General features: G+C 35.3%; 1 protein-coding gene across 1 annotated transcript; it reads right to left on the bottom strand.

The window, feature by feature from the left end:
- Positions 1 to 668: 668 nt before the first annotated feature.
- LOC121428669 (endothelial differentiation-related factor 1-like) lies at positions 669 to 16,371 on the bottom strand. The gene is made up of 6 exons (XM_041625458.1): positions 16,210 to 16,371; positions 9,608 to 9,659; positions 6,356 to 6,433; positions 5,946 to 6,028; positions 4,692 to 4,785; positions 669 to 2,828 (listed from the first exon to the last, which is right to left on the bottom strand). Exons 1-6 carry the CDS (start codon positions 16,285 to 16,287, stop codon positions 2,773 to 2,775), a joined length of 441 nt encoding a protein of 146 aa, XP_041481392.1. The 5' UTR covers positions 16,288 to 16,371; the 3' UTR covers positions 669 to 2,772.
- Between the last annotated feature and the right edge of the window lie 101 nt (positions 16,372 to 16,472).

Below are 16,472 nucleotides of genomic sequence, written 5' to 3' on the forward strand. Positions count from 1 at the left end.
TAGGCAAGTTATGGACGTTTAATAAGTCTAATATTTTCTATGGGGATCCTCAAATTGGCAAACATGCTTTAAAATGGATGATTTTGTGGACAGCCCTCCATTTGTTTTGTACACAAATTTTCAGATTTTTTCCTTTACTTTCTCCTGACCTTGACATATGCGGTATGAATTATTTTTTCCCATGACATATATTATGCTCAGAATGAGCAATTATGCTATTAGAAAGATAATGGAGAAAATCTGAAAAATTATGTAATCAGCCATTTTGAAGCATGTTTGCCAATGCAAGGATCCCCATAGAAAGTACAACAAGGCCTTTCAAACATCCATAACTTGCCTATTTCACAAACGATTTTGATGAAACTTTTAAATTGTTCCTCACATTTTACTCTTCCCAATAAGATTGCTTCTCTTCTTGGGTTTCAGTTTCCTTTAAATCCTGGTTGGAAAATATCGGTAATGCTTCAAGTTAGGCGATTATTAGACTTGAGAAGGTCCACTTTATATGCAAAGTTACAAGAGAGATATGACTTAGACAGAGTTACCTGTATTTGAAATCACCGTGTCCATGACAGTATATAGAAGTGATTATACGATTATGAAAACAACAACTTGGAAAAGAACATTTACAAGAACAAGCGTTCATTTTAAACTTTTTTTCAAACTGATTTTATTCATCATCTCAACAGCATTTGTGTTTTAGCCATTCATGAAACAGATTCTGACTGACTTTGTGTATACGATGGTATTCCAGTGTTAGATGTTCAAGTGTATTTGGACTGATCTTGACAACTTTCTTAATGCAGTAAATGTGAACTATAACATACAAAAATCTGGGTCCGTAACACAATGCTTAGTGATTAATTGTACGATTGATTTTTTATGTTGATTGCAAATTGAGGTCAACACATTCGATCATAAAAAATTGCTTTACAATTAATCACTAAGCTTCGTGTTACTGGACCCTAGTCCCTACCTCATACAGAGTTACGATTGATTATCAATCTAAACTTATGTCTAAACCCTGAAAAGAATGGAAGGAGGTCATTATCATGGTTATGTTCATAAATTAAGCACATATAAAAATATTTCTAAAAAGAATAAAATCATGATTAGAAAATAAAGGCAGAGACAAACATTTACAAAAATCAGGAATTGGCCCAAAATTTTTATATATGAATATTCAGATTTAGAATCAAATAACAAATAATTCAAATTTATAAATTATTATATAAGGTTCATGTATTTCAATAAAAAAATTAATCAATAAAAACATTAAAAAAATTGATTTGCATAATTAAGCATAAATATAGAATTGATTACAGAAGCTATCAAATCTGAAAGTGCATTCTTGTAGTTTACATGACTGTGCGTATAATTACAGTTAGGTTTGATTCTGGCGAGAATATGGGGGAGTGACGCATCGCCCCCACCCCCATCTTTTTAGATGACAAAATAGCCCAGTCAATTTAGGATTAAGCAACATCTGGGATTAATTTCAATCGTAACTCTTCAGACAAGTCCTGAGCTGTGATTTTCTTAGATGTAGCATAAGGGAAAAGTAAGCTACCCCAATACATTATATGATTACACAGTATACCCAGGCCAAGGTTGATTCAAACAAAAAAAATTGACCACCGCAAACTTGGAAAGAACCTCAATAAATTTGCTAAATTGTACAATGTCAAATTCATTTGGCATCAACAATTTTTTTTTTCTTCAAAATAGCGCCTGTTCAGAAATATCATTTTTCCCAGCCCCCTATTTTTGTTTTGGTTCCAATGGCTGGGAAACTCATAGATTTATCAATTCCTCATACTAAGTATATAACACTTTGACAATGATCTCAAAACCATAGCAAATATCAGAGGTATAATGTACAATATATTATATGAATGATGATGCAAACAAGGCTCATAAAATTCCTAATTTGAAAAGCAGGAATGGGATGATATGAAGCACTAGAACTTGTATGAAAAGTCATAGAGCTATAGCACTACCAACACCCTAATAAATCAGTATTCTGAGAACCATTCAAACAGGAAAATAACATGCTAATAATATATGTATAATTGTTTTATGATTTTTGTCGTTGGAATCATGGACATCAACAAAACATGAATATAATAGAAAAAAAACTGAAACGGGAGCTTGGCACTTCCCATGTTAGTAACAGACACAAATGAATGTTTCACAGATTAATGTTCAACCCCCTCAGAATTCAGCTGTACTGCACATCCCCAATCAAAAAATCAAATGTCTGAAAATCTCAGGTATTATTGCAAAGGAAAAAAAAAGTTGTATTTAAATGAATAAAAATGTAAACACAAATTTGTCTTTTATTTCTCTTTTCAGTCTTGTTTATAATATGACAAGCAGTGTTTTTATACCAAGAACAAGAGATGTAGTCGTGGCCAATAGTTTTGAGTCACTAGGTTGCTAAAGAAAAACTTCTCTAAAAGCTTTGTACTTGTGACTCGGGCCAAGATTGAGGCCGGATAAACGTGGCCTCGACTATATCCCTGTCAAGAACCTTTTGTTACCATGACAACCACTTATTGACAAGAGCTTGATAATGCCATGAAAGGACTCTACTGGGTGATTATCTAGTTGATAATATGAAGAGTAGGGTGTTAATCAAGAACCTTTTTGTTACCATAACAACTACTTATTGATGAGAGTTTGATAATGCCGTGAAAGGACTTCTACCGGGTGCTTACCACCCAAGGCCATGTATAAGAAGATATCGGGGAGCAAAAGCATAGCCTAGCCTTATTTCTTCTTGCCCCCCAGCGGTTCTCCAATGTTCTTGCCTCTTAGCTTCAAACCTAAAAGAAGGGAAAAAAAAAGATGCTGATATTTACAGAAGGTCTAAAAGTGCTGTCTTCTTGACAAAATATGTTATCCAACCAAGGTGACTTAGGCCGTGTTTATGCTTCCACTTTTCAGGCCAGAATCAGCGTTTCCAAACATGATTAGTCCAAAACATGGTTGCGTTCATTCTTACTTTCATTTAAACGCTGTTTCAAAACGCCGATCGTAAACTCACAAATAGGTGCGTTTGTAAACGTCGTTTGACCAGAATCAGGCTTCCTGGGGAAGTACAAACAGAACCACGATCGTAAACGTGTTTAAATGACGTCATTTGGTACATGCTTCCGGTGAGATGAAAATCCGCGGGCAAATAGTCGCATTGCTCCATGTTATCTCTACGTAATAACAACACTCGGAAAAAAACTTACAAAAAAAAGGCGCGCCCAATTTGACCTCGCTTTCCTGCTCAATGAAAATTACGATGCGAGGCCAGCTGGAGATCGTGATTTCACCTCTAAAAAGTTAAGCATAAACAGCCCTCCCAGAACCATTTTTATGATCGGTGTTTTGAATCGGCGTTTGAAAACGCTGATTCTGTCCTCACTATGGAAGCATAAACACACCCTTATCATTATTATGTTGCCATAGTGAGACACATAATCTTACCAAGTTGACATGTTGAAAGTTATATGTTTTCATGGCCAGTTATTACGTTATTATCTTTACGTATCATGCCATGTATGGGTCATCCCCCTTTCTGTAAATCAACTTGGTGAGACAATGAATCTTGCCATAAGTTGACATGGCAAGATAAAATATCTTGTAAAGTAGATGGCACTTTATTTATATGGAAACCTTGCGCATCCCGAGAAAAAATTGTGATACAAAAAAATCTTGTACTGGTTATGTATAACCCTAAAGGACTGGGGTGCTATAATGCCCCCCCCCCCCCCATCTCATCTCGGCCACTGTTCATGTGTTCACGCCGTGATTTAGCATGCACATCCATTATAACATTATTTACAAGCAAGTATAAAAAAATCCCAAAATATTTTTTTCTTTTTGAATAAAATATGCAAATTTATTAGTAAACAACATTTACAGATTTAACACACAATTTCACATCTTTTTCCAAATGTCTTCAAGTAGTTTTCAATCTAGTGAGTTATGTAAAGCAACAACATATTTGAAGCCAAATTTTTTGTCAATAGCATCTCTTTTATTCTTATTATTTGTTTTCTATCTGTTTATTTTAAAATTTTTCTTCTATGAAACGCACCCCTAATCGAATTATCTTTAAGTAAATGTGAATAACATCAATTTTTACTAACTTGCATAAGTCCACATCATTAATCCTAAAAACAAGGGTTAATATAGTCTATTCTGAGAGGGGGGACTGCAAAAAAGATATGTAAGTATCAAACAGGATGGGATTACAACTTGATGCATACCAGCATATCTGGTGAGTACTTTGCATATTGTTGCATACTGTACATGCAATCAACCATGGCCATATTCTCATCTAGTGAGCGATATCAAGCAACAATAGATTGAATTTCTACACTCAAGGAATTTGAATTTCAGTTGTGATGCATGATCTCGAAAAAAAAAATATTCATAAAGTTCTGCATATTTCCTGGCCAAAGTTGTATCTCCAGGTCAACTGGGCGAGAAATATAAATCTCTCCCATTGACTTTGCTTATAATCATAACGGATGGTGTAAGGACCATAAAACAAAGAGTGGGATATATACCAATCCTGATTTAAATAATCCGGGGGATAACGATTCATTATATGGCAACAAACTAATGATAATGAATAATAAACTATGTAAGATTTCAATGTTTTTTTTTAATTTTGAAATATGAATACCTACCAATAGCTCTTTCTATTTTTGCAAGAATCTGATTATTAGTAACTGCCTTTCCCGATTCATATTCATTGATGACCTGCTGCTTTTCATTGATTTTCTGTAGGATTAGAAAAATTGTATATTGGAGGAGTTAAAAAGTTTGAAAATAAATGATTTTACTACATTTTAATTGATGTCTCCTCCATTTTTTGTGTGATTATTACTCATGCCAAGAGGAGTTACATGACATATCTTTTACCGTCTTATAAAACAAATTATGCACTTTCATAACAACATTCAACATCTGTAACTTTGAAACTGTCCACAATGCACTCAGCTGTGCTCAGGCATATCTAGCAAAATCAAATACCAGGGCTAGCACTAAACTTGCACTCCTTCCATCATCTTGATACTGGTAGAAAGCATCAATGAAAATTGAAAAAGCTACTTTTATTTCTGCATACTGGTAATTGGGGTGTGTTTCCAAATTCCAGTCAGATCATTTGTTTGCTGTACATAGAGTACCGAAATGTGATGTCATAAAAAATAACACAATGGATTTTGCATTTATCCACAGCCAAAATGTGGTTGGAATCAGTTCATCGTGTCCCAAGATATGACAACATGAATACCTAATTAGCCCCATAGATGTAAATGCTATAATAATAATAATATAGGGTTTTGTACAGCACACATATCCACCTTGTTAGGTGCTCAAGGTGCTCTTACATCATCCTGGCTATAAAGCTAGTCTCCTGATTCCAGTGCTCACAGCTTTAAGAGGAATTCCTTCCTGCCCGTACCCAATTACGACACATGGGTTGAGTGCAGTACATTGTGGATCAATTTCTTGCTAAAGGAAATTACGCCATGGCTGAGATTTGGACCCACGACTCTCTGTTTCAAAGTCAGAAGACTAATCCACTGGGCTACAATGCTCCATTGGCCTGGAATTCTAACTGTTTAGAATCGGACCATTCATAAATTGACATTGATATGGTTATAGAAAGGCCCCATTGATCAACCAAATCACAGCAAAGTTAGGCAGGGGATGTTTTTCATATCATGCTCCTCTGAAATATGAAAGAAAAATGACATCATTTTGGCAGACAATATTTTTCGATTCAATCATTTGTCCCTATTTATCAACTGGCAGGGATGGCAGACATGGTATCCACATTTTATGGACAGAGTCTAAACGCGTGCATACAATTATACAGTAGGCTACTGTTCACATTATTTAACTCGATAGCACAGAAAGACGAGTTGATAACTTACAGTGGCTAATTCCTTCTGAGTAAGATTCTTTGCCTGTCGACCTCTCTGGATTGCCTTACCCACATCTAGACTCACATGCGCATCTGAATAGAAAAAAGTTTCTTTCATCTGTGTTATAAGCTACTGAAATCTTGCCTTTCGATTGGCTGAGATGAAATTTGTCACAGAATTATAAGATTGTATTTGGGGCTTGAATCTAAGCCAGTATATACATTATAAAACTATACCTGCAAAGAATAAAATTTCTTTCTTAAAGTTCCATTGAATGAATAACATTGTAACAACCCTATATTAAACAGAACCGAAAAATACAATCAATGACGAATGAAAATGTAGAACTTTTGTGAAATTTCAATGGTGCATTGAATAGAACCAATATTACACATTAAATATTACAATGAAATACATACGATGAAGTTCCTCCGTCTCCCGGTCTAATTTGGCAGTGTCTTTAGACGAAGAATGCTGCTTGTTTGTCCCAGCGGAAACTGCAAAGAAAAGGAATAAAATGATATCATGGTAAATACACAATACACAACCAAGAGGATCAGGATATTGACACAGGGCTAATATTAATTTTATTTATTATTTTTTCATTTTATCAATCAAAAGCCGTCAAGGCAATGCCCATGGATGCCCTCTTGTACTGAACTTGATTATTTTTGGGACCCATTTAAATTTCACCTCTTTGTGCTGACATAAAATGTGCCTTTAAAGGGATGGTCCAGGCTGAAAGTATTTATAGCTTGATAAATAGAGTAGAATTCACTGAGCGAAATGCCGAAAATTTCATCAAAATCGAATAACAAATAACAAAGTTATTGAATTTTAAAGTTTAGCAATACTTTGTGAAAACAGTTGTCAGACTCGTCAGACTCGTCATGAATATTCATTAGGTGGGCTGATGATGTCACATCTCCACTTGTTCTTTTGTATTTTATTATATGAAATTAGGTTTATTCAAATTTTTACCTCCAAGAACTAGAAAAATTGGATTGACAACTGATTTAGTGCATTAGATATGTATTGCTGCAACTTGTTTCATTATAAGGGAGACATATTATTCACACAAGTAAGTATAAAATAATAAAAAAACTATGATTTTATGTAATAACATAAGCAAACAAAAAGTGGAGATGTGACATCATCAGCCCACCTAATGAATGATGACTATTTTCACAAAATATTGCTAAACTTAAAAACTTCAATAACTTTCTTATTTGTTATCTGATTTTGATGAAATTTTCAGCATTTTGCTCAGTGAATTCTACTCTATGTATTAAGATATATAAATATTTTCAGCCCAGACCATCCCTTTAATACAGAATCGAGGCTGTGGCCGTAGATGCCTTGTTGACTGGCCTCAATGCCCCTCTTATTGGCCTTGGGAGAATTTATACATACCCCTATATTTCCCTTTTATTGTGCTGATATAAGGAAATGTGCCATACAGAGTAATCGCTATCCCCAAAACATATCAAAATATCATAATAATAATAATATCAAAATAGCATTTATAAAAAACAGATTATCTAGATGTCTGTATAATGGCACATTTTAATTATATTACCGCAGTTTTAACTCCACCTGCTTGAAAGAAATAATCATGCTGCATCTAACCATGCACCTCATCAGGTGCCTGTTAATTACAAAAAGTTGCGATTGATCCTATCAACCACAACTATGGACGGCCAGCAACATCAACATCTAAAATGTACCGTATGTTTGTTCAAAATAATAGCATGCATTCATCATTTTCTTGAAAATTCTGTGTTTACTAAGGACATTGTGCAAATTTTTTTGTAGAAAAATCATGACATCAATGGATTTCTATACAGTTGAGGTTGATCGCATCAATTGTAACTCTTTGTAAGACAGGCCCCAGGCCTGTCAATACAATACTTGTAATTCACTGTTCTTGATTTTCAATGAGTATACATCACATTCAATATACCCTTCAAAAGCATGAATGGGTTTACTACTTTGAAAACTGGAATATACAATGGGTGATGTCAAGTCCAGTGTTGGTGCTAGGGCCAGTTTCATAAAAATTTCTAATAACAGTACCAAGCCACTGAGATTAGTCAATTTGATGGTCCGACATCAAAATGTCAGCAAAGGTCTCATAATCGCCCAATATTAGGGAGCTTTCATTCAACAAACAAGTGGAATGCCTCTGGCCGTGTCACCTGCATCACGCGGTTCAATATAGCAGCAGTGCTGACTTTGAATACTACTCTAACTCGCACAAGATGTTCAGTGATACATGGTTACTTTTATGTCCACTTTTTATGAACTAGACCAATAAACTTAGAGATATGATGGTTATTTAACAAAAAACCCCAACATGGCCAAAGTTCATTGACCTTACATGACCTTTGACCTTGATCATGTGACCTGACACTCAAACAGGATGTTCAGTGATACTTGATTACTCTTATGTACAAGTTTCATGAATCAGATCCATAAACTTTCAAAGTTATGATGGTAATTCAACAGATACACCCAATTCGGCCAAAGTTCATTGACCTTTGACCTTGGTCATGTGACCTGAAATGCGCACAGGATGTTCAGTGATACTTGATTACTCTAATGTCCAAGTTTAATGAACTAGACCAATAATCTTTCAAAGTTATGATGGTAATTCAACAGATACTCCGATTCGGCCAAAGTTCATTGACCCTAAATGACCTTTGACCTTAATCATGAGACCTGAAACTTGCACAAAATTTTCAGTAATGCTTGATTACTATTATGTCCAAGTTTCATGAATCAGATCCATAAACTTTCAAAGTTATGATGGGAATTCAACAGATATCCCCAATTCGGCCAAAGTTCATTGACCCTAAATGACCTTTGACCTTGGTCATGTGACGTGAAACTCATGCAGGATGTTCAGTGATACTTGATTAACCTTATGTCCAAGTTTCATGAACTAGGTCCATATATTTTCTAAGTTATGATGACATTTCAAAAACTTAACCTCAGGTTAAGATTTCGATGTTGATTCCTCCAACATGGTCTAAGTTCATTGACCCTAAATGACCTTTGACCTTGGTCATGTGACATGAAACTCTAATAGGATGTTCAGTAATACTTGATTAACCTTATGGCCAAGTTTTATTAACTAGGTACATATACTTTCTAAGTTATGACATCATTTCAAAAACTTAACCTCAGGTTAAGATTTGATGTTGACGCCGCCGCCGTCGGAAAAGCGGCGCCTATAGTCTCACTTTGCTTCGCAGGTGAGACAAAAATCCTCCCAGGGGTCTGTGATACAAAGCTTACATGTAGCTATTTTTCTATGATTGATTACAATGACTACACTGTACAATCAATCGTAAAAAACAAGCATACAATTAATCCTAACCTTTGTATTACAGTGATCAATATCAAATTCGGGTTGTGAAACACTGAAAAATATTTCAAAATACTGTATAAACACGATCACTTGATATCTGTTTCTATACAAGGAGACTCACTAAAATTTATTTTGAAAGAATCTATTAAGTTTTCCTTTTTCAGATGGAGTCTACATTCCTCTTTAAATAAATTTCAAGAAAATTGACAACTCTATCAATGTGAAAAGAATCATTAATCAACTTACAAGTTGTGAATAATAGTTTTGAGTGGTATAAAATAACGTAAAAGTTACTTACACTTTTTATTTGTTTCTACCTGTTGACCTTGCCTCAATGCACTATTGACAGCCTACAAACACAAACAAAAATGAACAGAAATGCACTCTGATTTCAGAAAGTCAAAACTTTTGTAAGTTACAACTGCAGAAAAGGTAACTAAAAAGGTGTGGAAACAAAAAAAAATTGGAAGAAATGTCAAATATGTCAAGAAAGTATTAAGTAATATCTGACTTCAAGTTCAGAACTGGTCATTTTCAAATGTGAGTGACACGACAATCAGAGAGGTTTAAGGGATCATATCTTCAAACTTAAAGGTTATGAATCAATCATGACTACTATATTATATACAATGTAGGACTGGCATGGGCCACTATGAGTTTGATTTGAATTCAACAATTCGTTTAGTAGATATGATTAAAAAACGGTGCGTGAGTGACACGACAAATTTTGGACATGGGTTTCTGACCACTAACACATATGGTTGGATTCGTGCCCAAGTAGTTGTCATGAAGTACTGTGAGTACCAGTAAATGGACATAAATAGTGTACCTATCTAACACATATAGTCAAAATCAATCAAACTTTCTCTATGGAAAATGGTACCCTCCTATATACCGTGAGTGACACGACAAGTGCAAAAACTCAACATTGAAAGTATTTTTTGCATGATGTAGAAGAGTAAAATACCATTAACCAAAAAACAAGCTTAATTACATAATAACTGCTATCTTTTAAGTTCATAATATGTCATCCTGATGTTTTATTCTTGGTTTATGGTCATATTTGCCCATCAACTCACATTCCCTATACCATACCACATTGTCACACTAGGGCTTCTACCACTCTCCTCTTTAGAGGAGGGGGCACTTGAAGGAGGTGTTATGAGGTCTTGGCATTGACATCAACTCAAACATTCTTTTTGTGGCCTGATATCATTCAAAACTTTAACTCTTTCTCCCTATCTGTATATGAAAGTTTACAGGTTTATACAATTCAGCATCCACAACGGATGGAATAATTTTTCCTTGTAAGAAAGGTATTCTCAATAGTCACTCACATCATCTGGCATGGTCTGGTAGCCAATGATGTCATGTATGACTCCCTTTTCTTGAAATATTGGATTACAATATTATCCTCCTTTAATATTTTTATAGGCATTGTCCAAATAGGACATGGCAGTTTAAATGTCTTTTTTGGTACCAAACCACAATCACATTGCTGCACACTTCAGATGGACTATCAGCAAATCGCCTTGAGAAAATTGGAAATTCAACTAAACAAGCATAGGTTTTCTCCTGAACACTGCTTGTATGTGGACCCTCCCAAGGCAGTACATGTAGGCACTGTACCAAAATTCAGAGCTATGCTTTTTGCTGGAATTTGTAAGCGCCTTTTCATTGCTAATTATTTGATCATATACCATACCACGGGAATCCAGGGAAAGCCACAAGGTGAAAGACGCAGTCAGTACCTGATTCTTGCAGTCTGCTACTATTACATAACAACTACAAGTCATTAGCCTTTCCTTTTCTAAGCCCTTGGATGTCACACTAAAATCCAATTCAACATCCCAACCAGGCTCCCTTTACACCTCAATAGCTTTTTCCCCTCGAGGTCCAGCTCTGTTCTTATCAGGGTACCCCCCCCCAAACAAAAATTGATCTACTGGCATGACTGGTACATGGCAACCCATCCAAAGTTGCTCAAATCAAAATGCGGTCTCGGTTGGGACTTGTTGGGACCTACATGAACATGCATCATTTTGTTGTAATGAATGTGTAAATGCAAATCTGCTCTGAACACACATCGGCCCACTTACGGTAGTTTGCTGTTCAGACCCTACATGTAGTTAATCACTAGCGGTATGAATGGTGGCCGAACAAATAATGATTTTGAACTTGGCATGTAGCTGCTTCAAGCAATATCCAAAATGTTCTATCAAATCTCAGTACATTCTCACCTGAAATGTTTGTTTTCTTGCAAATTTGTTTATTTCATGTCCTGGAATACAAGCTTTATGGCAAATGAAAAGGTTGATTTAATCAATCAGAAGGAAAAGAAAAATATTTTCTTTTCCGAATTTGAAAAAATGTTTGGTGTTCATGGTGATCTCTTATATCTCATGTACACTACTTTACCACTAAAATTTCTGCAAATTTCAAAAAAGGATCCGTGACTTTTCTAGCTGAGTATAACAAAGAAATAACATTACTCAAAAGAAAGGTGAACTTTCTGCTCATTTCTGTAAATGGAGACAGAGAATGTTCGAGTAATACCTAGGTATGACTTGAACCATCACCATCACCAACCCTTTATGCATTGTAAATATGTCCATTGCTTAAGTATAGTGGTTTTTCTCTTGATACATTCATAATTTTGTGTTGATTGATTATGTTGTTATATTCTTAATCACAGTACATTCACCAAAATATGAATTAGGATCCGAGTCTTCACACCAATGGAAAATTGTCAGGATTTTTTAAACCAAGGCAACCACGGAGTGGAGAGAAAATAGATGAACTCAATGTCAAATTCAATATTTCCATAAAAAGGAGTAAAATTAGGAAGATGGAGGAAATTATTAGCCTAAAATAGGCCTAAATGATGTCAGGAACAACATTTTGACTGTATCCCTGGTAAAACGCTTCAAAAATTACTGGATGTCCTTTTTTATACACAATATAATGCTGTGAGTGACACGACATTTCGTGAGTGACACGACATTGTGAGTGACACGACACAACTTTGACAGTTAATTTAAGCTTTACCTTAACACATTGGACCAAGTTACTTTATATACAATAAGGTACAGATAAACTGTATTTGCTCCAGTACTGGGATAAATTAATTTTCAGAATACACAGCTCTCGAAAACTTTTTGCATTTAAAACGTGAGTGAAACGACAACCAGTTTTGAAAACTTCGAAACCCAATTTTTTTCAAAAAAACACTTCACAGAATTTTTTTTTGCTTTTTAGGAGTTAGATACAATACACAGCTTGTATCTTGCCAAAAAATGTGCTTCTAATACAAATTTTATATTGTGATAGGCAATATGTGAATTTTAATGCAAAAATCAACATTTTGTAACATTTAATTTCCCTTGCATAAAATTCACTGTATCTCAAGACATAATTAATAATTTTATGTAAATGAAATGGAAAAATATACTTTAAGATGTCTAGTTTCAAAAAACATTGAAGCCTAATGATTTCTAGCAAGTTTTAATTTTCACCCCCATGTCCACTTTTGTTTGAAAATGACCACCTGTATCCTGCATTTCATTTACAAATAACTGTGTATCTGTAGGTAGCTTTCCTAGATCCATCTATAATATCTATAAAGTACAGGACAGTTCCTTCTGTTTTCTGTGAAAAACTTTACAAGAAAATTCATAATAGTGCAGAATTTAATCTGTTAAATTTTTACCTCGAAAGTGACATATTTTGAAACCTTTAGTCAAGGATTCATGTAGAGGAATGGAAAAACAAATTATTGTATTATTGTCCACCATCATATTACCAGTACATAAATATTGCTGAACACACCCATTTGTACTCATTAGAAAACAATATCATAAAATTAAAACTTTGCAACATCTTCCCAAAGTTAATTATAAAGACGACGGCAAAAGGCCACAAAACATATTTCAATGCCTTTGCCTGAATCTCAAAATATCAAAATATGGTCAAAATAGCTGATCATTGACATGTATTGTCCAACTTGTGCAGAAAACACATGTTCGATAATACAAAACCATTTTAAGGTCACTCAAATATTGCACAGTATGCTAAGCGCATTAAGAGGGGTGCAATTGGAAGTCGGTGTGGGGGGTACATAGTCTGCAGGCACAGACCTTTGGTTTTTGCAATTTCGCATACATGTAGTTCATAATACAGAGTCTGAAGAAGTGAGACTAGATTAACTATGTACTGTGTTTGGCTCTACCAGACAGGCCTTTGGCGTCTAGTTTTTACTCTAGACCTTTTATTGGTAAAATTTAGTTTAAAGTGTCAAATACATGTATGGGTCTGCTTACAAGGGTAGACAACCATTTGCAGCAAAAATTCTATTATTTCCTGTTTCAAGGCATTTGCAATGGAAGATTGATGAATTTGAAGAAAATTATGAAAAGTCTTGTACTTAATAGGATACACCTGACACATACTTGCAGGCCTGTACATTTTTCTGGTAGTTTACATGCAATGAACTAGGATACATTATCAAATAATTTTCATTACTTTAATACTGTTTTCTTCATTTCTTGAATTCCTAAATTTTCCACAATATTTACACAAATACCTTAAGAAGATAAACAAATTAAAGATGTACTTAATTATGCAGAGATCTATAGTTGTTTTTATGTAGGATATCTCTTCAATCGCATCCCTCTTTGCATACGTGCCACATTTTAGTGACTTGAGATTGGTATTTGACTTTACTGGCTGCCGGACATATTTGTTATCTGTTAGAAAAATAGAGAAATTTACAAAATCAGCGATTCTGATCATTATTTCTATTTCAAGAAAACAAAGACCATTTCATTAGTTTAACTTCTTTTTGTCATCATTCTTTTTGCCTTGTTAGACCATGTTTGAACTGGAATCCTGCACATGCTGGCTTTTGCTTATTAGCTAATGTAGGAGGCATTAAGATTTTTCTTTAATGTTTGTATGCAAGGTTACTCTACTTAACATGACATCTGGCACAATGTGTATCGATCTCCCGTCAAAATAATATTTAAAAAGAATAAGTTTTATTATTTTTAAAGTTAGACTTACTAAAAAAAGTTAGGTCCTGAATAGATCTAGACTTAAGTTAAAAAAAAAGATTTTTTTTTACAGCTGGCAGCCGTCTGTTTGGAGGAGTTTTGAATTTTTATTTTTTTTCTCCTCGTACACAGACAGCTCTCTATATTGTGCAGCAGCCATTAGGGGGTTAACAATGCAAAATCCCCCCCCCCCCCTGGGGCTCATTGATTTTGTCTTTATTTCATAAAAATATATGAAAAGATCTGGGCCAAAATAAAGATTACTATTCCGTTTTGGCCTGAATTTGTGCACCAAAACAGGAAAAAATAAACTCTTAAGGGAAAAAACAGTGACTTACTTTGGCTGTCATGCAACCCCCGCTTCTTGGTTTATCCAAACCTAAATACATATGGCCACTGACATATTTATGTCAATAAACAGACTGTAAAGTCATCCTGAATTATGTGAAAAACAAAGAGATTCAAATAAGAATATTCCACAGATCTCTCTCCATCTCTCCCTCCCTCTTCCTTTTGTTCTGATGATTATATTTAGTGATGTTAATTCTTATAGACTACTAAAACTAAGCTTCTACCTAGCTTCTTATAAAAGTTTGCATACTATTACTATGAAGTACAAAAACGCACAATTTAATGGTGGAGGTAACTAATTTTAATTGTATTGCACCTCGCTATGTCATGACAGGTCAGACTAGTCTAACGCCAAGGACATTGAAGCGGGAATTAAGCAACCAACTCGGAAACAACCTGGCGCAGATAATCTACCAGATTGAAGAGCGCCAACTTAACTCCAACACCAACCAACCATCGAGTCCCTCTACAGATCAAGTTAGAACTTCGGTCTCTGTAACTTAATGCCAATGCAGTGGAGCCAACATACTACTAGTTCAGCGGAACAGAAACCGAAGCTTTTGGTCTAGGCTAACTTTTGCTCAAAATAAATATGTAGACTGTAGGAATTAACCCAGGGAGCCCAGGATCGTTAGTTCAATTTGGCATACTCACCTGACAAGCGTGAAGTACCGTATGGTCAAAATAATTCTACAAATAAATAGTTAAAACAGAAATCAAGCACTTACCACGATTATATGGATGATGGTCTAACGAGTACGAGTGGCAGTTTTTCTGACATCTGGGCACAGACTGGAACCTCAAAAAACGAAAAGTTCTCTCCTTCTACCCCCGTCTCGATCGGCCATTTTTGTTATGAATTGTAACAAAATGGCCGATCGAGACGGGGGTAGAAGGAGAGAACTTTTTGTTTTTTGAGGTTCCAGTCTGTGCCCAGATGTCAGAAAAACTGCCACTCGTTAGACCTTTATCCATTTAATCGTGGTAAGTGCTTGATTTCTGTTTTAACTATTTATTCGGAGCATTATTTTGACCATACTTCACGCTTGTCAGGTGACTATGCCAAATTGCACGTACGATCCTGGGCTCCCGCCAACTACGCGGGCGGGAGTTCCCTGGCCTGGGTTAGGTAGGAATGTAAATCAATGAAATATCAAATTTTAAGTAAACTGAGCTTTAAAAAATGATCCCCTTCTATTCTGTGTCAATCTCAATCATTCAATGAACAATTTAACTGTTCGATCCCAGTCCCAGATCCGGGTCGCGACCACGTCCACGACTGAGCATGATTCACACTGACTAGTCACAGGATAGGACAGGATCACAGCTCCGAGCTTCTACGGGGTTCCAACTGAAGTCGTCGGAATAGCGTCCCGATAAGTAGCGGCGAGAACTCGACCCAACCCATGGCAGCCAGGCCAAGCTAGCTCACGATCTCGATGCGCGATCTTCAACAGAGAGAAAGATAATAATTCTGGAAAGCGAAAACCATACTTACTTTTTGCGATTTTGCTTGCTTTGCTGATGGTGCTTTCTTCCTTAAGTAAGTTACAGTATCCCAGTCAGCTTCCGCCATGCTGAGATTTATAAAATAACGAAAATATGGTGCCCAAAATAATTATCCACTTCTTCTTCTTTGCTTCGCCACGGAAAATCTTTAAGGTGTTGGCAAGCACCGTTTTTTTCACAAAAAAGGAAAAGAATTAGAGCGGCTATGACCAGAGTTGAAATAAAAGATGTGTATATAAAGTTGGGTTTTTT

This window comes from Lytechinus variegatus, chromosome 15 (assembly GCF_018143015.1).
Source record: "Lytechinus variegatus isolate NC3 chromosome 15, Lvar_3.0, whole genome shotgun sequence".
Taxonomy (NCBI): domain Eukaryota; kingdom Metazoa; phylum Echinodermata; class Echinoidea; order Temnopleuroida; family Toxopneustidae; genus Lytechinus; species Lytechinus variegatus.